The sequence below is a fragment of the Cavia porcellus genome, unplaced genomic scaffold, assembly GCF_034190915.1.
Source record: "Cavia porcellus strain 051 isolate PalLab524CR breed Dunkin Hartley unplaced genomic scaffold, mCavPor4.1 scaffold_2, whole genome shotgun sequence".
NCBI classification, from domain to species: Eukaryota; Metazoa; Chordata; class Mammalia; order Rodentia; family Caviidae; genus Cavia; species Cavia porcellus.
The window spans coordinates 89254161-89278016 of NW_026947485.1; the positions used below are offsets into that span (position 1 = coordinate 89254161).

The following is a 23856-nucleotide window of genomic DNA, read 5'->3' on the forward strand; positions in this document are numbered from 1 at the left end:
TGGTGCCCACAGAAGAATATCAGTACAATTTTTCTACATTTTTACAATTAGTCTCATCTTTAGAGTTATCTGGTCCAACTAATCTAAGGCATTTTTTTAAGAATTTGCCTTTTTCAATATACTGAACTTAAATTTTCATTAAAACAAACTTTTGTGCTCCTATTTCAATCATACATGTACTGTTTGATTAAGCGATGTAAACACAACACCAAACTAAATACATTATCACTAAAGGTCTGAGAACAAATACACTTGGCTTTGTAAGCCTGTGTGTCACTGGCAAGAGCAGAGGGAGGGAAGAACAGAAGAGGGAAATCCAGGAGCTTGGAGCTTAGAGCTTAAGTCTGGCTGAGGCAGTGAGCTGGTTAAGTGAAGATCAGTTAGGAGGGTTTCTACTGTAACTTAGGACTTGTTTCCTGGGACTTGGTTGATGCGGTATGGACAAAAAGAACCTAGATTAGGAAGATTCTCACCTTGGCTTTTTCAGTCATCGGCTATGACTCTAATAATCCCCGATCTAGTGTCTAAGTGACAGGATGGTTGTGAAAATCAAGCACGATTCTTTAGTGAAGTTCTTTCAAAATGCTAGTGACTGACTGTTCACAATGTCTTCATCTTTCTGAGATCTCAGGTCTATCTTGGATTGAAGCAAGAATAGAAAAATGCAAAACCTTACGCTAATTTGGCTTGTAGACATTTTATTGAAAAGAAAGTTTGTGATATCTTGTGACTGCTTGAATTTAAAAATGGGTGTGATTAAAAGGACACAGAGCAGTATGACCTATCAGCAGGCCTTCTTTAGCTAAGCCATCCCCTAGGCTTCTCTGTCAGCCTCACTGTGCCACCAATCCTGCTTGAATCTCTGCACTTGTAACCTCACACTCATGGCAGGGCAGTACTGAGTAGTGTGCAGACCTATCTACAGCATGCAGCTCAAGAGGCTCCCTAGCTGGGCTTCTTCCATGATCTTGCAGGAACATTTTAGCATCGTTTTTCTGTTTGCTTTCCCTCAGCTTGGAGCAAACCTAGGTTGTAAAATACATCATAGAACTGTGTGCTTTTGTTCATGGTTAACTTGCTTGATTAGTAAAATATTCAGACAAGAAGCAATTATGAGCTGTAGTTTAGAAAATTATGCCCAATTAACAATAAGATGATGCCAAACAATGTGTGAAAGACGTTTTGGTTTGAGGTGTGTGTGGGTGGGGGGTGGGAGTGGGGGTCCTGTGGAGGAAACATTCAGCAACAATGGCGCAAAGGCAAAGAGGAGAGAAAGCTCTAAAATGAAACATTTGTTCTCTCAAAATGTGCAGTTGGAAATGCAAATGTGCCAGAGCAACAGAAAAGATTCATTGTTGTCCCTGATGAGAAGTGCATGAAACATATCTCATCAGACACGCATCCTCATCACCATCAGATAATATTTATTAAGCCTCTCATTCTCCTGTGCATTTATGTGCAGCTGAGTACGGCCCCATAATGGCTCCGTGACTTATGGTAGTAACTAAGCTTTGAAAAAAACCTCCCTTGCCTGAAGACAAAACGGGCAGGGGCTTTGTTCATTCTTTGGTTCAGAAGATGAAGCATTCTCGGTACAGAAAAAAAAAAAAAAAAAAAAGCAAACATTTTTTTAACAGTTTTAAATCTACTACTAGTCAAAAAAAATTCTAACAAAGCATAATACAACCATCAGACTATTAGTGACAATGACAGTGACCATACTATTTTAATAGCTTTCATTGCCAATGATCTTACCTCTCTCTCTCATATAAACTGGAAATGGGTTCAGAGAGCTCATGACTTGCCCAGGTTTCTACTGCTTGGAATGGGTGTGCTGAGATTTGGACCCAGTCTCTCTCTCTGACTCCAAAGCCCACACACACCGAATCCATGCCAGACCTCCACCCAGTTATCTCACAGAATCCTTACATCACTCCTTGGAAGTAGCTCTTACTATCTTCCTGACAGGTAAGGATGGGGCCAAGAGGTGTAGTAACAAGCCTGGGGTCACACAGCCAGCACAGGCAGAGCTAGCTTAGACTGCCAGGAACAGAAGGAGGGACAGACAAAAGGTTCAGCATGCAAGGGCGTCCTGCCGAACCTTATACCAGCCCGGCCCATTCCTACAAGTCAGAAGCCAGAGCATGCCAGGCTTTCTGTTGTCCCTATGACTGACAGGCAGGCAAATGCAGGCACTTTGGAGAACACTCCCTAAAAGTGACTCAGGTACCCATCAGCCCAGTTTTCTCTCTAGATAGTCTCATCCATCATGTGACTCCTTGGGGACCTGAGATACGAGAGGGAAGGAAGGTCTTGGTTGTATTTTGCTCCAGGAGAGAACTAGGGCCATATTTTCTCCACATATATGAGTGTCGTGGTTCAAGCACAAGGGCAGAGACCATTATTCGAGGAGGCAAGGCTGGTTGGAAGTCCTAAGGATAAAAAATCAATAAGCAATACAAGAAACTGGATTTATTTATAGTGTGTGATCTAAGTATGTGCAGAGGTATTCTCTTCATAGATTACCCAGAATAAAAGAGCATATTTATAGCCAAGATGGGGCAGACATCCTGTGCCTTTTATTAAGCATATTTATTGACCAGCAATTGAGTTGAGCAACTGCCCAAGAGCTGAGTTACAGTCCTCAGTGCCCTCTAGACCCCAGGCGCAGGTGCCTTTCGGGCTCTGCCCAGAACGTATGAATGGGGGACTAGGCTCTCCATCCTCATCTTTAAGTTGTTTCTCTATTTTCTGTGGTTTCCAAAAGGTGCTAAGGAGAAACATCAGAAGTGGGTGACAATAACTTCAACCTAATCCCCGCTTCTGCAAGGGAGCAAGCACACCTATGTGAAGCCCCGAGTTCATTTCCCAGATGAATCCTGGAGTAAAGGTCATGAAATCCCCCCACAGGACTGGCTCCTCCTAGCACAGTCAACAGAAGGATAAAACACTGATAGAAAACACTGTGCTGGAGGAGTTGGATTAGTTTATTACAATGATTCTAGGCAGTAGGACCCATCATTCCTGCATGTGACAGATGACAAATCCAAGAACCAAAGAGATTAAAGGAATCTCCTTAGTCTGCAGAAGATCTGAATTTCATAGAAGGTAGAAGCCTGGCCCTTCAGTATCTCTTTAAGACAACTCCTATGTACAACTTCTTTTTCTTAGAAGAGCACATTTGATCTGAGTGTTTTGGTGGGGGCCGATAATCCTGGTTATTTGGAAGGCTGAAGCAGGAGGATGATCTCAACCCAGGGTGACTTAGCAAGACCTTGTCTCAAAATTTAAAAAAATAAGTAAATAAAGAAGCCTAAAAGTATAGCTTAGTGGTAGAATGCTTGCCTAGCATATGTTAGGCAAGTATGGGTTTGATCTCTAGTAACACACACACACACACACACACACACACAATTCTTGAGAATTAATCATCTCAGTCTCCCACAGTATGATCCCTCATCAAGCACTGCCACTCAATATTATATTTTGCGTCAGCTGTATTAGCTGTTTCAGTTTCATTTGGATTTAAATGAATAGTAGTATTCACTCTCCATAGGACCATGGAATCAGTGTGCGTGGCCGGCCCCAGTTTGAACACAGAGCAGCAATGGGCTATGAACATGGGCTCTGGAATGCACCTCAGAAAGGAAGGAGCCCTGCCACACGGAAATCCCTCTGACAGATGCCACTTCTGTGAAACGGACACAAAGCGCTGAGCCAGAGCTGGGCTGCCCAAGAATCACTCTGCACTCAAGGTCCTGGGACTGCATTCCCTGAGGTGTGTTCCGTAAGACCCTGTGGTATAACTGACCCAGGGACATCTGGCTTTAGTTGTGAGGTGACAGAGCCGTGAAAACTTCCAAAACTATAATAACATAAGCTGTAACTCCAATGACAACATGCAATAGGACTTTTTCCCTGACACTAAATGCTAACACGTTTATTACTTGTAATGATAGCATATAATTAGATTATAATGCAGGGCTCCCTTTTTTGCCATGCATTTAAGAGAATGGTGGAGAAGGATCTAGTTGCATTAATAAAAGACTGTATTAACTTATGAGCTGGGGATGAGACAGTGTGATCAAGGGAGTGTCTATAAAGAGAAAACCCTTCTTGTGAGAGAACCAATTTACTACCTGCTTGGCTGAGGCTCTTCTGGCCTCGCTGGTCTTCTCCCTGTGCTTGACAAAGAGGTTTAGTCTATCTAGGTGAGATTAGGGGTGAAAGAGGAAGAAAAGAGGAAATTTGTAATTCAGAGATACTGCACTGTGCATACTTAATTCAGAGGGCATCTGGCTGTGTTATGGTTGAGAAAAATAGATCCCATGACCTGCCTTTGTCGAAAAGGGGACATCTGGGTTCATTAAAGGTATGCAACAGATTTTGATAAAAGCTACTTTTCTAAGTCATTAAATTGGATTTTAGGAACTTTACATTCTCCTTCATTTGAACAATTATTAAGCGATAAAATAGAATTGCACAATTGTTAAAACTGTAATCTGAAATTTTACAGCCAGCTATAAAATGCTATATTATTAACTATACTGAAGATGCTCAAGCCCATTACAACTTTTTAAATGAATTATAAAAACCCTTTACTGCTGATAAAATAATCTTAAATTACAGTATTATGTATTCCAACAATATGTTGAACCGAAGTTTGCTACAATGCAAACATGCCAATCAAAAGGAAATCATTGCTTGAATTAAGTTTGCAGAAGCCCACAATCTGATAACAGCTGCTTCACAGAGGCAGTGCAGCACCTGATGTCTGCAGGCTGGCAGGACAGCTTTTCTTCCAGGACAGATGTCTTTTCCCCATGTCCCTTCGACCAGAGGAATAAACAAGAATCAGCACCTCCTGGGCTCAAAGGCTGTGCAGCTGGCACTTAGTAGGACCCCAAGAAGAAACTGTAATAACAGAAACTTCTCTCTACATGTCTCCTTATAAAGGAAATCTTTTATTAAAATGCCAATTATTTAGTGACTGAGCCAGCTATACACCTGATACCTGTGATGAAGGAGATCTGCACGCATATGTACCCTGAATTCTGATAATGAAGATTATTAAATTCATACTTTTTGGTATCAGTTATAGCCTCCACGCTCCCACATTCAATTCAGTTTGAATGCACAACTGAAAATGCATTTTGGCACACCACATTGTATGGCAGCCTTAGCAGAGTAATGCCCAATTTTGAGCTCTGAATTCAAGCACTCTGCTGGCTTAAGGACTTTGAAAATGCTCTATAAGCAGTTATTTGAAGAAGTGTTTTTACAATAGTCTCTCTCCTCTCGGGACTAATGTGGGTAGATTCTGGATGCAGCTTCCCACTGAGCTCCTCTACTGGCACCTGGAAGCAGGATGGTTAAGTCCAAGGAGGCCATTGGCAGCCTCTGTGCTGGGAGCAGTTGGGCCCTGGAGCCACTTGGCAACCAGCATTTCCAAGGGGGCCTAGAAGTAGCTTAGGTGGGGATGCGTGATGCTTAGCAGCACTGCTCCTAAGGGAAGATACCTCTCTACAGCTCATTTTTCTGAGTGGAGAAATAAACCCACTTTTAGCAGGAGAGCATTATGTGAAGTAAATACTTGGTGTAGCCAAGATTACGTTTTTTTTTTTTTTTAATGAAACAAAAACAACCATGGGTAACAAAAAACATGCTGTATTACACAGAAACGATGGAAACCTTACAAGACTATAAAACAAAACACCACCAATAACATGTAACCCTAAGAATACTCTCTTAAACAAAAGGCCTAGTAACAATATCCACGAGTCACAGTCATTTGGGTTCAGTGTGTGCCAAGGTTTTCATGCTGACATGTTTGTTACTGGCCTTATTAGCTCACTTCTACCCCTTTTGAAAATCTCCTGTCCTTAGATCACAGGTGAGGAACTCTAATTATGGTTGGGTATCAACATTTCCAGCTGGTGTGTGGTGTGGCAAAAGTCCCCTTCATGGTGTCTCCCTCGAGGTACTCATCCAGGGTGCTAGAGGAGTAAAAAGCCTCACTCAGAAAATGCCAATGTGATGCTCAGGAAGGCTATGAACCCCTGCACATTTCTAAATGGCAAGAAACAGCTCAAGTGAACGCCATTTTGGTACCATCTAAAGGTACCACTTAGAAGAAGGTATTGTCTTGGAAAAATTAAAATTTCCCAAATAGGTTTTTAGTAGTGTTCCTATGTTGCAATGCCCAGTGTGATGACATCAGGAAGCAGAGCCTTTGGGAAATGATTAGGTTGAAGAGGTTCTGAGGGCAGCACCCCATAGTAGCATTTGTATTCTCTAAAAGGATGGGATACAGAGCACTTTCCCTCTTTCATGTGAGGACACAGCACGAAGGTGGCCCTCTATGCAGTGGACCGTTACCAGGGACCCAATCTGCCTGTACCTCGAGCATGGATTTGCAGGCTCAAGAATTGTGAATGACAAATTTCTGCTGCTTAAACCACCCAGTACATGGAATTTTGTTCTCGCAGTTCACATGAACTGGAACAGGTAGTAACCAGAACTCCATTGCGTTGTTCCTGGCTGTACTGGTCAGGAAAGTTCTGGTCCAAGGGACCAGATTGCTCTGACATGTCTCTTTGCTCCTCACCTTGTAAAGGGGAAAGCTGGGAGGAAATGAAAGGTAGTCTCTCAGGCAGTCCAGCTTTGGATAGTAATTCTCAGAGGCATCCTCACCTCCTCAGGAGATAGTTGGCCTTTTAGCTTTCAAAATAAGGGGAAGATGGGGTAGGCATGTAGAAGGTAAAGTCTGGTGATGCCGTTAAATGTCCTGTAATGCCCAGGGCTGCATAGCCATTATGCATACCCAAACACGGTGCTGCCAACATTGAACAAACCTAACTTGGAGGAGCTTATCAATAGACAGCCATGAAATTACTAAATAATCATCTGGGAAACTGCCAGGTTGGTATAGGATTGTGCAGCTCCTCAGCAAAGAACGCCAGGGAAAGCAAGTGATTTTCCATGGAGCAGCAGGTGACTTGGAACTGCATTAGAAAACCAGTATTGTGGCAAAGCCGCATCATCTTTTCTTACCCATATCAAGTGTCCTCTATAAGTACAAAACTACATGGGCCACCAAGACCAGAAACTTCCTGGAAGCAAGACTTATAAAGCAATGCATAACTCTGCACTGTCCCTGGGACCACTCCTCTCTCACTGAAGATGGCACAAAGGGGACCAGAAATATTCTGAACTTATAATTGATAAAAATATGTAATTGCAACTCGGGGTGGGGGTGGGAGTGGCCACTGCTCTGGCAGAGCATTCCTTACAGGCAGGAACATATGAAATCCTCATTCCAACCTAGAGCCTCTTCTACCATCATCCCATCTTAAAGATGAGGAAATTGAGAATGGATAAGTGATGTGCCCAAAGTCTCATTGCTAGTGAGTGATAAAGTGAGCCCCCATGCTCAGAATTTCAATCCCAGCTTTCTGAGGAGTTTCACAATGTATTTCTAGAATTAAAATTACATTGTGAAACAATTAACTCTGATAAGGCATTGCTGTATAATAAAGAATTTGACAGGCTTTGTTCCTAGTTAGAGGTTTAGATAACCTCTAAGTCCTTGGAATTTCTAGAGTGATAGATGTGGCTTTGTTACTCAAGAGCCTTTTAGAGGACTCAGGATTGGGGGCTGATCACCAGGAAAAGCAACCTCGGGTCACATTTAATCACCTGGTTGATTCACACCTACATAAGGCAACCCTATTTAAAAAAAACAAAACAAAACTGTGGACACTAAGCTAGGTGGAGATGCCTGGCCATTTGGCAAGAGCATAAAAATGCCTTCATTCATGGGGAGAGTCCGTGATTGAGGCCTTTCCAGATCCTGCCTCATGCATCTCTTCATTTAGCTGGTCCTGACTTATATCCCTTACAATAAAGCTGTCGGTAAAGCACAGAATTTCCTGGAATTCTGTAAATCATTCCAATGAATTGAATCCTGAGGGGATTCTGCAACACTTTGGTGTTTAACCAGTGGATCGGAAGTGCAGGTGGCCCGAGAGCCCCAGAAATGTACCTGGCAGTCTTCATGGGGACCATGCCCTTAACCTGTGTTTGACACCAGCTCCAGGTGTCTAGCATCAGAATTGAGCTGCACTGCAGTACAACATTTGGAGTCAGAATAGGCCTCATTACTTCTCTTTATGCTACTTTATGAACAGTCTGACACTTCAATCTGCCAGATGTTCGACAAGAATTTAGAGACTGATTTAATTTATAGGGATGAATAATGTTATCCAGAAACAAAATGTTTAAAGTGGTCTGACTTAGGTAACACAATGTAAGCATTTAAAATGCATGGGGGGTAGAGAAGGGGAATGTCACTTTGCTATTTTTCCTCTTCTGATCAAGCTTTCTTATAGATCAGGTCTCTTGTCTGAAAAATGGGAAGAATAATAGCACTAACCTCATGGGTTTACTGTGAACATCACTATCGGAAAGCATTGTATGTGTATTGCTTATAAATGCCAAGTCATAAAAAGTTGAAGTGATGCAAGTTATCAAAGCAAATTGTTCTAGAATCTAGTCTAGGATTAGATTGCTCATAATGTTTCTGCAAGCAGAGTTTGGTAACCTCTGGTAGCATCTGACAATTTTTAGGGGGCATTCAAACTTTAAAATTTCTCTAATATTGACATATTAATATTAACAGTACATTGAACCTATGATTTCACCTATGTTATTAAAACTTTCATGAGTTTTGTAAATAATATTTTAAAGATGTTTAAAGATAAACATTAAGCAAATACTAGGAAAGATAAGAGTGCAGATTCAGGAAACCTTGCAATGTTCTAGGCTTTGAAGCTCAGAGGCAGGGCTTACTTTCCAAATATTTTCTTTTTCTGTAACAAGATGTGTTTCCTCAAAGAATTGTGTCACGTCTTCCTGATGTCAGCATTGGTTAGAGATCCGGGAAGGCCCCTGGCGCAGAGTCCCATTCTGATAACCAGGCTGGACAGAGATGTGACTAGAATAGCAGATCCAAGAAGCAGCCTGTCAGAATGGAGATCTCAAGAGATACCTTTGGGGCACTGAGCCAGGGCATGGAGAGCAGTTTTAATCTCTCAAGAGAGCTGGTCCTTTCTTTCCCTTCCTTCTTGTCCTGGTGTCTCAAGAATATTCCACTCCTTTCTCTCTTTCTGTTGGACTTTGTTTAATGTCATCTTAAAACTGGAAGTGTTACTTGCAGTTCAAACCCTTTTTACAAATTAAGAATTAAAAATCTAAAGAACTACTTCTTTCTTCCTCCATTTCCCTAATCTCTGGAAACAGATTTTCCTTTACAGTCCCGTACTGTGGAGTTACAGCTGTAAGACATTGCACCGATTCTAAGAAGAGTGTGGTCACTTTCCAAGAGCCAAGAGTTGTCGGTTTTCATCTGGACCCTTTGCATTTTAATGTTGTTCTTTGATCTTCATAACAAAATCAAAACATGGGTATTGTTTTATAGCAGAGACTCAGAGAGGGTAAGAAACATGCTCAAAGTCACAGAGAATGATATAAGCAAAGCCAGAATTCTTACTCCAGTTAACTCCAAAGTCCCAGCTCTTCTCAGCAAAGGAACTCCTATGCAATCTACAACATGCTAAAGTCAAGATCTGAGAAAGTGCTCTTGGGCTAGCAGTACCTTCCTGGAAAGGAGAGAGTAAGTATTCAAGATATGAGCTTCCTCCCCCTGCTCTGGGCCTGGGATGTAAAAAGCGCCTCTCCTCTCATCCCCAGGGCTGCTCTTCTGCCAGCTGTCCTGTGCAAAGCCCACCACACCAGCCTCCCTCACAAATGCTTCTTCTCCAGTGGAAGATTAACGGGACGCCAAAGCACCCCATTGCTCTGTAAGCATAAATTGCAAGAAAAACATTTAGAATATTGATTAAGTGCTTCATGCTTGAAGATTTAAATTTACCTCCTGTATTTCCAGGATTAGCTGACATAATGGGGTCAGTCTGCCGGCACAAATGATTTACAGAACACCCATTGGCAGCTCTCCTTTGAAAATCCAACATTTAAAATTTTCACTTGGTCACAGCCAACAGAGTCCCAGGTATTTAGCAAGTTTGGATAATCACCTTCTTTCCACCTCTAGACTTTTGGGGTTTGCCTCCTGGGAAGAGTTTCAAAATTATTTCTGGACTGGTCTGGCTCTAACTAAAACAAATAGACTTTGTTTGAGTCCCATGAGAAACTGGGGTAGTAGTGGGAGGGGAAAGGACATCTAAATATAGACTATTGTCTACATTCTTGTGCACAATATCAAGGAATTAAAGGGATCATGTCTTCTTTCCATTTGTCCTGCCAGTCACATCCTTCAGAATCCCAAGTCTGCAAATAAGTTGACTCCACTCTGAGATGAGAAGGAAAGGAGTGTGGGGCTCTCCTGGGAGGCCAGGAGATATGGACCTAGACTGAGTTCCACAGATGGAGCTATCGACCTAGACTGAGATCCAGGGATGCTGCAGGTCTTCGCTCCAAGCAGGTGCTGGATTCTGCTGTGTCCCAGCCCCCAAGTGCACAGAGGGTCCATAGTGTTTCTGTTGCACATTCTTTAGGGCTATTGTGGTCTGGCCAGCAGAGAAGATGATGTGTGTGGTGGGGATGGGGTGCAAGGCAGGCAGAAAAGCTGCATTGCTAAGTTGGGCAGGAAGCATTCTTGTAGACACTGTCTACCATGTGCAAGCCACTTTCAAAACTAAGCTCTTCTGCTGGTATCTTTCTATAGTGCTGCCTCAAAACTTCCACTAGGACTAGGGGAGGAAACCTAAACCTGGGGGCGGGGGTCCTAAACCTGGAATGTACCACCACTGGCTTACCATGTCCCACCCATGGACACGCACAGATGTGTTTCATTTGGCTCACCAAAAAACCAACTTTGTGGCTGACGCTGTTCTCTACAGCTCCTGCCAACTTCCTGCAGCTGGCCTCCAGCTATCCTGCTGGCCTTGATTCTGAGTTTGCCTTAGGACCTACCACTCCACTTTCAGAGGGAAGGGAATAAAAGAGCAGAGGAAGTGAGACTTAAGGGTTCTTATCTTAGTCCCAAAGCCATAGCCAGCCTCTGCTATAGCCAGCCCTCTGTCTCCATAAATTCTGAGGGTTCAAACAACCCTGAGTCAAAAATATCAGCAAAAATATTCTGTCTGAACTGAATATATAAGAACTTTTATACTGTCACTATTACCTAAACAATACAGTGAACAATGATTTATATACATTTGTATTAGGTATTATAAGTAATTTAGAAATGATTTTAAATGCACAGGAAAATGTACTGCATTATATGCAAGTAGTATGTATTTTATGTAAGACACTTGAGCATCCATGGATTTTGGTATCCTTTGAGGACCCCAAAACAAATTCCCTATAGATACAAAAGGACAAATGTAATTCATTTCAATATGAAAGACAGAGGTCTAAAAATGTCGCATTTAAGAAAGTCTTCACTGTAAGTTAAAAGGGTTAAGCAGTGTACAATCATGCAAAAATACAAATTCTTCTAATACTGACTTAATCTCTAGTGATATTTTCTTTAAGTAATCGACAAGTACAGTCCATTTGGTTTAAATATCCTGAGCTTTTCCAGTTAGCAGACCACTCAAGTGTACAGATGATGAAATAATTGGTAGAATTATTAAGGTTTCTTTGTTTTTCACGTGACCACTTTGTACAAATCAAAGGAATATGCCAACAATAGCACAGCTTGCATCATGCTTGTTACTAATATGACTGCCAATTAATCCTGACATGGGAGCTTGGCAGGTTACCCAAAACCCAGTATTTTATCACCTCAGGGGGTTAGCTCTTGGACATTTCCATGACATTTCATACTAATCAATCAACTTTGCTTTTTTAAAGCACAGCCTTTTCCAGGAGTCACAGATGAGTCCCTGATCACCACACTCAAAGCTACCCAGGTAGAACACCTTAGGTTAGTTGATAACAACCTTTGGAAGCAGACTTTCAAAAATGTTTATTCTTATGTCTTCCTTTCCAAGGAGGAAACGTATCTCAAATGTTAAGATAGATACTCTAATCACTGAGAGTTTTCTTCTATTATTATATATTTTAAAACATTAGGAGAGGGCACATGGGACATGAACTTTAGAGCTGTCAAAGACTGTTGATTGTCTCCAAATCTGTTACCAATGGATCTCAAGCTGGTTTAAGTCAGTTCTATTCCTAGTCATGACACAGGCGGCTGGGACAAATGTCATTCTAAGATATTTCTAGGACCCCTGGCAAGTGGTAATTCATCTAGACAGCCAGGCAGGCAACAGAAGGGCAGATGTGGAGAACGAGCCCCCTGGGAGTTCTGCATAGAGCAGGAGTCCTCAGTCAGCCAGAGGGTCCACATTCTAGAGTGAATCCCTGAATTTGTCACCTTTGGATCCTCTGGCCTCAAATAATCCTTTCAACTATCTTCATATAGGTCACTCTAAAAAGGTCATCAAGTTGCACACAGTTTTATTGACAAACTTTCAGTCCTCCCTTTATCTGTCTCCTGTAACTCAGGCATGAAGAAACCAATGTTTATTAGCTTCCCTATTACTGAGACAAAAGACCTGATACCTGCAGCTTAAAGGAAAAGAGTCTTAATTTGACTACTTGTTTCAGATGGTCCAGTCCATGGTTTGCTGGCTTCAAAGCAGGAACACCACAGAGGAATAGCATGATGAATTAAAGTTGCTCACTTATGTGGCCAGAAGCAGAGCACAGGGAAGAGTGCCAGCAAGAGAAACATCTTTCAAAGGCACATCCCTGTGACTTACTCCTCCAAATGGGTTTCACCTCCTGTAGCCAATTTCGCCATGAATATCAGTGGGTTACTCCCTGGATAAGTATAGTGCTCCCACAATTCAATCACCTCTCCATGAGTCTCTTAATCCAGGCAAACTGACAAGATGAGTTGGCATATAGTATAGAGTATGAGCTTTGTATTTGTCTTCTTCATCTGTATCCCTGGCCTTCAGAAAGAGCCAGGCTCTTTCAAACCTGGCTTCCCCTTTCTTCCTTTTCTGCTCTTTACTTCTTCCTCACTGTCTGTTCCTAACTCAGAGACACAGGTCACAGAACAAGGCAAAAATGCAGAGACTATCAATGAAAATAGTATGCAATTTTGGCTGTTACTAGCTCTTTCTGCCTCAATTGCCTAGTTGTACAAGGGAAGGATATCTGCCATACTTGTCTCAAAGGGCTGAAGTGAGGAGTAAAGAGAAAATATTCAAAATGCTTTAAAGAATAAAATACACCATCCATCAGTTAGTGCTAACTCACACCATTGAGAACACCCCAACACCCACCCTGAGCGAGGCACAGCATCATCCATCTTTGTAAGAGAACCATGTGGCCAGCTGACTGGGATCAGCACAAGACATTCTAAAAGTGTCATTCAGAGGCATTAATTCTGCCTCTATTTAATCCTCCCAATTCTAGCAGCAAGACCATTTTCATGCCTTGTAACAGGGGAGACTGAGGCTTAAAGTGGTCAGCATGCTCAATGAAGGCACAGTGCTGGTGAAGATTACAGAAGGGTTTGACATAGTCTTGGATGTTCATTCCGAGTCTGATAGGTACAGATATGGGAGGGTGAGTTGGAGCCAGATGTTCAGTTCTAGTGCACATCACGAGAAGAGAGGGGCAGCCACTCATTTCCTGGTCGGTCCCACTCTTTCATGGCCCCCTCTGCCAGGTCAAACAGAAACCCTATATGCCATGCTTTAATATTACTTCTGTGCCTCTGGTTCTGCTGCAGCCAGAGCTCACCATTCTTACTGATCAGAAACCACCACTGGCTCATATTTACCACCTTATGAGGACAAAGTCCTCATAAGGTGGCCACTGTCTTTGATGAGACTAGAATCTGGGATATCGAAAGGAAACAAAGACTGGTCTTACAGAGTGGGCACTGAGCCCTATTCAGAAATGAATAAGAGATCCTGTCCATTGCCTGACTCTAGATGCCTGGCTGGGGAACTTTGTATAAGTCACTTCTTTTTTGTAAAACTTGGGGTCTTGCTGCAGAATGGAGGAGTTAGAGGATACAAGATTATTCTCCAAGTCACCTCCCAGCTCTGGCACTCTCTGCCCACTGCGCTGGAAGTGTTAAAGACTCAGGAAATGGTTTAGATACCTAAAGAACATCTGGTTGACCCTGGACTATGTAGTTTCCATATTTGCCTTCTCTTTACTTTCTGTATGTCTCTGAGACTCTATGTTGAAATGGGACCCATGATAACTAAGGAGAGATACCAAAGCTTAGGTAAAGAGCATGCAGGACATCTAAGGAGAGGGAATGCTGGAAGTGAGAAAATACATCAAGCAACTTACTAAAGTAGAAACACTGCCCTGATACTGTTGTACAAGCTGGTATTTGGCAAAGGAAGAATTCTGAGAATTCCAGTGAGGCTGACTTGTGGTGAGGAAGGAGGGCATGTATTGCAGTGGTAAGTGTGAGACTTAAGATTACAGAGCATTCTCTTCCCAAGCACGGTAAAGATACAGAAGGCACCATGTAGCCACACAGAAAAAAACAAAATGATGAAAAGAATGAGGTTCCTGGATTCCCAGTGCTGCTTTTGTGATCCACAACTGCACACTCGAACAGAAGTCATTTCTCTAAGGGTAGAATATCATAGTAGTACTACTTCTGCAGCCATCAGGAAGACAATACCCAAAAAGATAAAATTTGTACAGAAGCTTAATGAACATACAGATAATTTCTTACCAAATTGTCTAATACTCATTACTTTGATAAATCAATGAAAGTAGAACACTCTGCTTTTGACCAAAGGCAGGAAATCACTGTTTCTATATTGTAGTTCTGTTTTACAGACCCAGATGAGTGCCAGTCTTTCATTGGACTCTGAATGCTTCCCAGCTCACGAACAGAGTCCAATGAAAGAAACAGTGATTTTTAAATAGCTATGATGGTACCAACCCAAGGATTCCTTTCTCTTTAATATGCTAATTTGAAAAGAACATAAACCAACACCATAAGTAAATAGCCAACCCAACTCTACCACCCCACAATCAAAACTTTGGGGCTGTATCTTTCCAGATCCCTCATTTAACAGAGCTGGACACAAGTGCCTTGGCCAAAGCCACATCACTAGTAAACAGTAGTATCAGTTTCATAGGCCATCTTTCTTTTCTATATAGGACACATCACCATCTCCATTCAATGTTTAAAATTCAATTTTCAGATTCAAATTGAGCAGCATTTCTCATTCATCTTTACGTGCATTTCATAAAATGAATTCAAGTTCCCCCCGGAAGTGAGCTCCAATAGGAAACTCAGACCAATTCTCACCTGTAAATTTGCGCAAGGCGGTAAAACATGTGTGGGGATTTCATTCTCAGACCCTGCTGGCCCCAGGGGCTTGTTTCTGACTCGGAAGGCTGTAGTGGTGGTGGCAGTGGTGGTCTGTACCGGGAGAGCTGGCTGCCACACAGTCACATCGGAGCCATTGCCAAAAGCCTGAATTGCATTTTCTGCAGTAAAACAGGAGGGAATCCAATTCCAAAGTCAGGCAACAAATGTAACAAGATGCACACAGTCAGAGAGGCACACTAGAAATTCTGATTATAGGATTGGACTTGTCTGAACAAAACCCATCCATCCATCCAGTCCACACACACTGAGAATCAGTCTTCTGAGTCACGAGGTCAAAAATCAATTCAGTCATTAAACACTGAGCTGGACACTTAGCTATATTCCAAATGCAACAAATATTTATTGTGTTCCTATATATGTATCAGGTGCTGAACAAGGTGCTTGCCTTGAAATACTCATGAGTCAAGCCCTTTGGAAACCCAGCCTCAGACCGATTACTTGGGATTGTAACTGTGCCATTTTCCCAAAATCTCCATGCTGCGTCAAAATTCTAGACTAAAAGCAAATTAATTGGTGCCTTTTCTTCTTTAAAACATCCCTAATAATAAGACTGCAGCAACTCAGTGGCATTCACACTAATTTAGCAGGCAAAATGTAGCCGGTTTCTGTAAGAGAAAAAAACTACCCCCAAACCTCATCAATATCTAGTGAACACTTAAGTAAGATTATTTTTTCCTTTTCTACTCCCAGCCTTCCAAACAAAATCTGCATAATTAGATAGGAGCAGCCCTATTTAAATGAAAAGTTTAAAATGTAAAACTTTTAAAAGCTTATTACAATTTCATGGGATTAGATTGTTTTTATGGCAAGAGTAAATTGGTTGTATGCTGTTCCCTCCCCAAAATGAATAAAAAACAGTTTTTAATCAGGTCTTCAGGGATTTGGCCTGGATTTAGGAATTTTTTATTTCATATTCATTGTGTAAGAAATCAAAATCTTTCATTTGGGACCTGAATGTGCAAATTGTTAATATACAACTCTTAGTTGGCATTTTTTGATATAAAAGACAGAATAATTTTAGATCTGATATTCCCCTTAGAAGTGACATATTGTTCTAAAATTCTTATCCTTTAAGTTTAGCAAATTGGAAGCTTGTTTTCTACAACTTTGCACTTTGGAGGGCTGTAAGAAACAGCTTCAGATTAATATAAATGCTTTTTTCATGCTTCTAGCCATGTTACACGGCTTAACTGGTGGATAGAATAACAAGAAACGGGCACGTAGGGACCAGTTTTCTCAAATGAGCCAGGGAAGTAGTAACAAAAACTCTCCTTTTTCCTGTTGAGTAATACAGATTCAAGAGCCTGCTGCCATTTACTGAAGCTCCCGACATACTGCCCAGTGTGTTTGGCCTGACCCACTGAGTTCAGCTGATCAATTGCTCATTCATTCATTCACACCACTGGTCCATGTGCGCAGCCTACTGTATCAAACAGCAACCAAAGAGGGAAATAAGTAAATCTACAACACATAGATGGTGTGAAATGCCCAGGGAAATGGGAAGCAAGAGAGAGCGGGGAAGCAGCTGGGTGGAAAGAGGAAGCTGATATTTACTGGTCCAGGGAAGCTGATAGAGGAGGAGGCATCCGCATAAAGGCTTGAGTGATGCAACTGATATTTCACTTCTCCTCCAGCCTCTTCTTCTCTTTTGCCTTTACATCTGCCAGGCATTTGACTTAAAAATAACTGTTTCCCACACACAAACTAGAAGTAAAGACTTAGTTACAGTTGTGTTCATGGTAGGGGAATTTGGAAAGGTTCAACCCAACCAAAGGTAGTAGAATTGATTTCCTAGTTTAATACCTTTTACAAGAGACTGAATTTACAATCCTGTGTCTTTGATGCGCTATGCAAAGTATAATCCAAGTACAAATAGAAAGACTGAAAATTCTGGCTGGCTTTGGTCCTTGTTGCAAGCCAAATGCATTTATTTTTATTGAAAATGCATTAGCAGTAAGATTTCAGACAACTGTCTTCTTTACCAAAATGTTATTAAGCAGGGATAACTTCAATGTCTCTGTGAGGGCAAAGTTTTCCAGCTACTATGAGCAAAATCCTTTTGCATGATGATGCTACTGCCATTGATTTACTAAAACTTGCTTTCTGCCAAAAGAGTGCAAGACATAAAAAGATACATGTACTTGTATATATGTATATGCATTTATATGTCAATAGCAAATGAAAATGAAATTCCTTGACATGCCCAATGTCTTAGCCTCCATACTTGAGACTAATTGTGTGGATTTAAATTTCACTTAAAAAAAACAAAAGCTTGTTTTATTTCTAAGGGGATCAGAACAACTGATTTCTATAACATCATTCCAATAATCTAGTGAACAAATGACTGAAGTTTCTCTTTTCTATAAATTAAATAACACACAGGTTTTCAAGTAACATTCAAAGGCTCTTTTGTGTGCGCTTCCTAAGCATAATGGAGAAACTGTCACTTAAGGATAACACTCTCAAGAGAATGGCTGAAACACGATTCTTAAAAATTTGGTCCAGTCCTCCTACCAGAAAGTCAGATCTTGCTCTAATGTTTAGAATTATGCTCTTGCAGTACCATGCATCAGCAAGACCTTCAGGAGACAGGAAGTAACACAAGAAACCAAGAGTTTCATCCTAACTCTGCTACATGTGAACCATGTGAATACTGGCTTTTTACTCAGCTGTAAGGTGGATATAATAACACTTATGTCTCCTAAGATTCATGTACAGAGTCTAGAAAATGAGATAATGTGTATTACATGTCCTGTAGTGTGACTTTGAAGGCACACAAGGCATTCCATAAACAGTGGCTGCCATAACAGTGAGTGAAATTTTCAAGTATCTCAGACAGTCATCTGGAGCATGCTTGTCAGGGTGCCTGTGAGAACTGGCACCATGTTTTTGGATCTGTCTGATAGACGCCCATTGTTCACATTGGCACATTTCCTTCTATCTCTGTCCCTTTAGGAAACATGTTTCTAAATTGCCTAAAGGACACTGCAGCAATAACCGACTCCATTTCCAAGAAGGATGCCCCCATCTCATCCCTGCACACCCCTTGTGTATCTCATTTCCCAAGATAACTGACATTCTAAGTCTCCAGGCTGCATCCTCAGCTTCCTCCTCTCAAGGTTTGTTGCTTTTGCTCTGAGCCAACCCTGCAAATCCAAGGCGCTATTGATGTTAACATTCTAATTTTTCCTAGCGGGTCCTTGGAGGCCTATCACCTATCTAATTTGTCTGAACCTCTCACATTGTATATTCTGCCCAGGTTTTCAGAACCTTGGGAACTGACTCTCTGCTGGTTGCCAAGATCAAAATTTGATCTGCAGATGGAACTGTTCTTTCCCACATAATGTGCTGTGGGTCATTTGAATCTCTTGCTCTCTCTCGGGTCCTTGGATTCATAATCTTAGGAGCACTCAGTTCGTTACTCATGTGGTGCCTGCTACATCATGCAGTGTGGCCAGGAGGAGTTGAAGTCAGGAAAGGGAAGGAGAGAGAAAGAAGGGGAGAGAGGGAGGCAGAAGGCACAAAAAGCAAGAAGGTACAGTTCAAGCTTGATAGGTTTGCATGCTTCTTCCTTTTTTTTTTAACTCACTAAGACATTTATTGTCCTTGAAGAAATTCAAAAATTTCAAGCACTCTTCCAGATCATTTCCACTGTTGAAGCAGTCACACCATGGGGCCACACTGAGGCTGCTGGAGTCTATGTAGTTGGGGGTCATCACTGTGCCTAAGAGTAAAAACAAGGCATTTAATTCCTGTGAAGATATGGACTTTTCCACAGAAAAGAAACAAATGTTACTCTCACAAGGGATGTGCCATGGATAATTACAAGCACTGTGTTTGCTGAGTGGGAAATTATGTTAAGCAGCATATTTTCTTGGTGATTTATCTTGAGCATGTAATTTACACGTTTACTTTAAAAATTATAATAGAACTCCTTGAGTTGCACTTACAGTATTTTTCCCCTGCAAAAATGGTATGGATGTCATACAGAAGGAGAGAATTAACTTAGAATGTGTAAGTTGCCAAATCCCTTGCATTTTCATAAAACTGTCATTAATCTTCATAAAGAGATAGCACTGGGTCTATAGATTTAAAAAATCTGTTTAGGGCTTTGAATCCATTTCTCTCTGAAGTACAGGGAAGTTTAAGAGCCTTGACGGATCCCCCACATCCTGAATGTCTGTACATTTGTAACAAGGCTCTGGCTCACCAGATTCTCAACTGATTTAAATAGCCTTCTAAGTTGTGAAAGCATTGGAAACAAACACTGGACCTTCTCTGAGCCAAGGACTCTACGCTACTGTCTGTGGACACTACATAGTCCTTAAAGAAATTCTGGGTGGTCCCTTTTGCTAAATTTTGTGATATTCATGATTTTCCTGTAAGTACTCAAATGGCACAATTACACAATGCATTTATATTTAATGCAGCCCAAATGTCTTTCCCGGGGTGGCTTACACCAGGCAATACTCACCAATGCCAGGAAGCATTCAGGTTTTTAGATATTTCAGTGGAATTAAGACATAATAGATGTCAGTAATCCACAAGATTCAGTTCATAAACACCAATTCAGTATTCAGTTCATAAACACCAATTTTTGTAAACCCTTTGGGTCAAGTGGTATATTGTCTTTGCCCTACATTCCTTCCTAACTGGAAATGAGTGACACCTATTACAACTTGGCCTAAGAATTTTAAGCTACAATACCAAGGGAGCTCTAACTTAGCTGACAAAACAATAGGCATCCCAAATACTGAGTGAGGAGGTAAAACCATTGTATTTCAGGCACCAGAGGGGATGTATGACATACCAAAGAAGTAGAAATAGGCTTTGTGCAAAAATAAGTTAGGTTCCAATGACCCAGGAACTAGCACTGAGAAAGAGATCCAGACCCAAAACTGAAATAAATGTTGGCCTGTGGAACTCACCACCTCTACTGCTTTCTCCCTTCTTTCCATCCTCCTGGGACATGCAAGGGTTTGGCAAGCCTAGGTCTCTAGCAGAGTTGGCAATACCTTACCTTAGCCACTAACAGAGGAGTTAAGGAGCCTGTGTACCAGGGAGGCTGCAGACTGGAGTATTCACAGTGACTAGCTATGGGAGAAGGAGTGGGGTTGTGGGTATTTAAATTTTTCTGTGAGCTTCTCTGGTATTATTTCACTTTTCATTTTTTAAAAACATGAGTGTGCCTTAATGGTTTTTGTTATCTCTATAATTCCGTATTTGGTAGCTAATTTAGTTATGCAGAGGAAAGCATGACTGTATATCTAGAATACTAACTCACTAATAAAATGAGGGGAAGGTATGACTCAAGGGAGCACAGGTACCCTTGCAAAAACATCAGAACCAACAATATCTCTGCATTAAATACCATCACTGCATTTCCAAGGCTCCTGACAAGGACATTCTGGTGACCAAGGGTTTAATCTGTGCTGCCATGCTGGTGGGAGGCTCTTCCTGCTGATGATGCATGTGACCCTGACACAGACCTGGTGGTGAAGCACACCATAGTGCTCCACTGTGCTCTGACAACTGCGATTTTTCTCTTTCCCCAGCTTTTCCCTGTATGTCCCATCTCAAATGCCAAATGCAATCGAGCCCTGACAGGGAGGCTTCTGTTGTCCCTGGCACCTAGCACACCATCTTTCCTCCTGCTAGTCCCCCTTCTCCCAAAGCACAAGTGTGCCTCTTGCTGGCTCCCTTTCTAAACACTGGTGACTCGCTTAATTGTTCTCTTGAATGCTGAGATCATGGTTCCTCTAGACTCTACAACCTCCAAAGACAGGAAATACCGCATTTGCTATGACACAGTATTTCCAGCAGGGGAATATTAGTCTATGGATCCCCCTGCACATAGAGAGTTGAATTACCAAGAATGCAAATGACAAGATGGACCTTGGTATTTAGCATTATTTCCAAAAGGCCATTTCTGGGAAACAGCTTTTTTGATTTCCCCAGATAGAATGACTTCCAAGTTCCTTCACTGTAAAGTTGTCTAATTCAATTAACTTTGTTTGACTTGCTCTCTTCTTCCATAACTAGGCTTTTTTTTTCCCCCTCTGCTGCTTGTGCTTTGCACGGTCAGCTCCCTATCTGAGAGATGTCACTCATTTTCATGCTTGCGGTTTCCTTGCCCCTTATCTTTTTCTTTTCTTTGTCTTTTGTTTACCCATTATTCTGGTTCTTATTATTTTTTAAACAGGCAAATTCTACAGAGCCTATTGTCAAAACTCCAGCACAGAAGGCTACTGATTTTCACGTGTGTAGACATCATCAGGCTACAATGAAAGAATGTATTTGTCTACCGGACTCTTCTCCCATCCTGCCTTCCCCCATCTTACCAATCAGCCCTGAGTAGGCGAGGAGGCAGTCTGCGTAGTTCTCCTTCAGACAGCTGCTGACAGACCTTGACTCTGGCTGGCAGTTGGTAAAAAAATCTGCAAGGCGAGATCTACAATGGAAAAATAGGGTGAAATGTGCTTAAAACTTCCCAAGCTTCTGGGCTGGAAGGATGGTGCTAGAGAAGGGATGGTAAATTAGTATAGTGGTACAGTTGGAAAGAGGAATAATTTCTAATTTTCTGTCACACTGGAAGGTAACTATGATTGACAAATAATTGCATTACGAAGTAGCTCATAGAGAGGAATTCTGAATGTTCCCAATGCAAGCAAATGATACATGTTCAAGGTAATGAGTATGACTGATCTGATCGTTGTATATTGTGTACATGTCTTACAGTGTTACATGAATCCCATAAATATGTATAACATATTATGTGTCAACTGTAAATAAAAAATATACTTAGAAGAAAAAAATTCTAAGTCTCTGGACAGGCATAACTTCTCTTTATTCCTTTGTTGACATGCCTTGTTCTGCATACACACACAAACAGAACATGAACTATTAAAATGTTGGCATCCTTTCTTTAAAAATCTCCCAACTATTCCCTCCCTAAGCTCTCCTCCACCTGTGTGTGTCTGCTTATTTGGAGAGAAGTCTTCAGGGCCTATAACTCAAGAAATCTAGAGGCTTTGAAGTTTTATTCAATATTTATTTCTGACTAGACTTATTTGCATCTTTAGGCAATATGCTTCTCCACACACTCACCAGAGATCCACAGTGGGAAAATATTTACTTTGTACAGAAACATGTCCCTGGCATCAAAATAGGATCCTACAGCCCATCTGCTCCCATAATTGCCACAGGCTTTAAGAATGTGTACCTCTCCGTCTAAGTCTTCTCTCACACCCCATCCCAGGGTAGTGATTTACCCCAGCCCAGCAGCACCGAGGAGGCTGCCTTTGAAGAAGCAACGTGAAAGGCCAGAAGGATGGGTAAGGTTTACTGTGGGCAGTGCGCAGTGGGCCTATGGCTGGTCAAAGTGCAGCTCTGTGTGTGCTTTAGGAACTCTCCAGGGACTGACACAGGCCAGCCGGAAGCCCTGCTGAGTGGTGAGGATGTAGAAACCCAGAAGTAAAGAGAAGCCACAGATATATATGCCAGTCTAGGAAGGAAGAGAGCTCAGTTGTGGCTAGCTGGTTGTTCTACAGTCTGAAGAGGACATTGTTGGAGTAATCCTGAATGAGAACTGGGTGACCTCTGAGGTCATCTCAGCAGACAACAACTCTGTTTCTTTGGGAGAATACAATGGACTGCAGGAGAATTTAAATTATCTGGCAATTATGGGAGATAATGGGGTGTTATCACAGTTTTCTTCTGTCTTTAGCTCACCCCTGGGTTGTCTGCTGACATACCTAGGATCTCTTTTTTTTTTTCTTTTTTTACTTTTTTCCACCCAAGAAATTGCATTTAGTTAGCATTTAGTTTATGACATTAACAAAGTTGGTTTAGTGAGGGAGATGTGTGGCAAAATCACAAAGGCCTATGATGGTCTGTGGGAGATACCGTCAATGTTCTTTCCATATATTTTGAAACAGAAGGGGCATTAAAAAGCATAATAAACAATCTAAGTTCACAGTTCTCTGTGCAGCCAGCACGGTGCTCATGTGTTTCTGTCCTTGAACCCTGTAAACAGCTATGCCCACACCTCACTCACTGTGCCTATCTGGGAACCTCTGTACTGTACATTCTAGGTGCCTGGTTAGTGAGTACCTGGAGCAGGCTCTGGAAGGCCTGCTTTATTTGCTTTTCACAGCACCTGACACTTCTCAGAGAGGCCCTGTGTAACACTTCCCAAGCAGGGCCATGTGCTGAAGTTAAGTGACTTGGCCAGATTTTCCCAATGAAGCTTGCGTTTGAGTGCATATACGAGCCTGGATCTTAGCTATAGTCCATGCCTCACTGGTGTTTTCTGATTTTAACTGAACACATTGAAGGATATAAAACCTAGCTATTTTCTGTAGTCCACTTAAAGGATTTATTTTTTTGGAGGAAATTTCTAAAAGTGGCTCAGGCTTACTCAACTGGCTCTGATGGCATCC

The 23856-nt window shown here is 41.7% G+C and overlaps 1 protein-coding gene across 3 annotated transcripts in view; it reads right to left on the minus strand.

Annotated features, from left to right (window-relative positions):
* The window catches only part of Gfra1 (GDNF family receptor alpha 1), a 201315-nt gene that overhangs the window by 15649 nt on the left and 161810 nt on the right, over positions 1-23856 (minus strand). For all 3 annotated transcript variants that reach the window (XM_023561417.2, XM_063244810.1, XM_003479324.5), the window contains 3 exons: positions 21757-21866; positions 19005-19139; positions 15332-15513 (listed from right to left, as the gene is read on the minus strand). In XM_023561417.2, coding sequence (XP_023417185.1) covers positions 15332-15513; positions 19005-19139; positions 21757-21866 — 427 coding nt within the window. The remainder of the gene's footprint in view (positions 1-15331; positions 15514-19004; positions 19140-21756; positions 21867-23856) is intronic.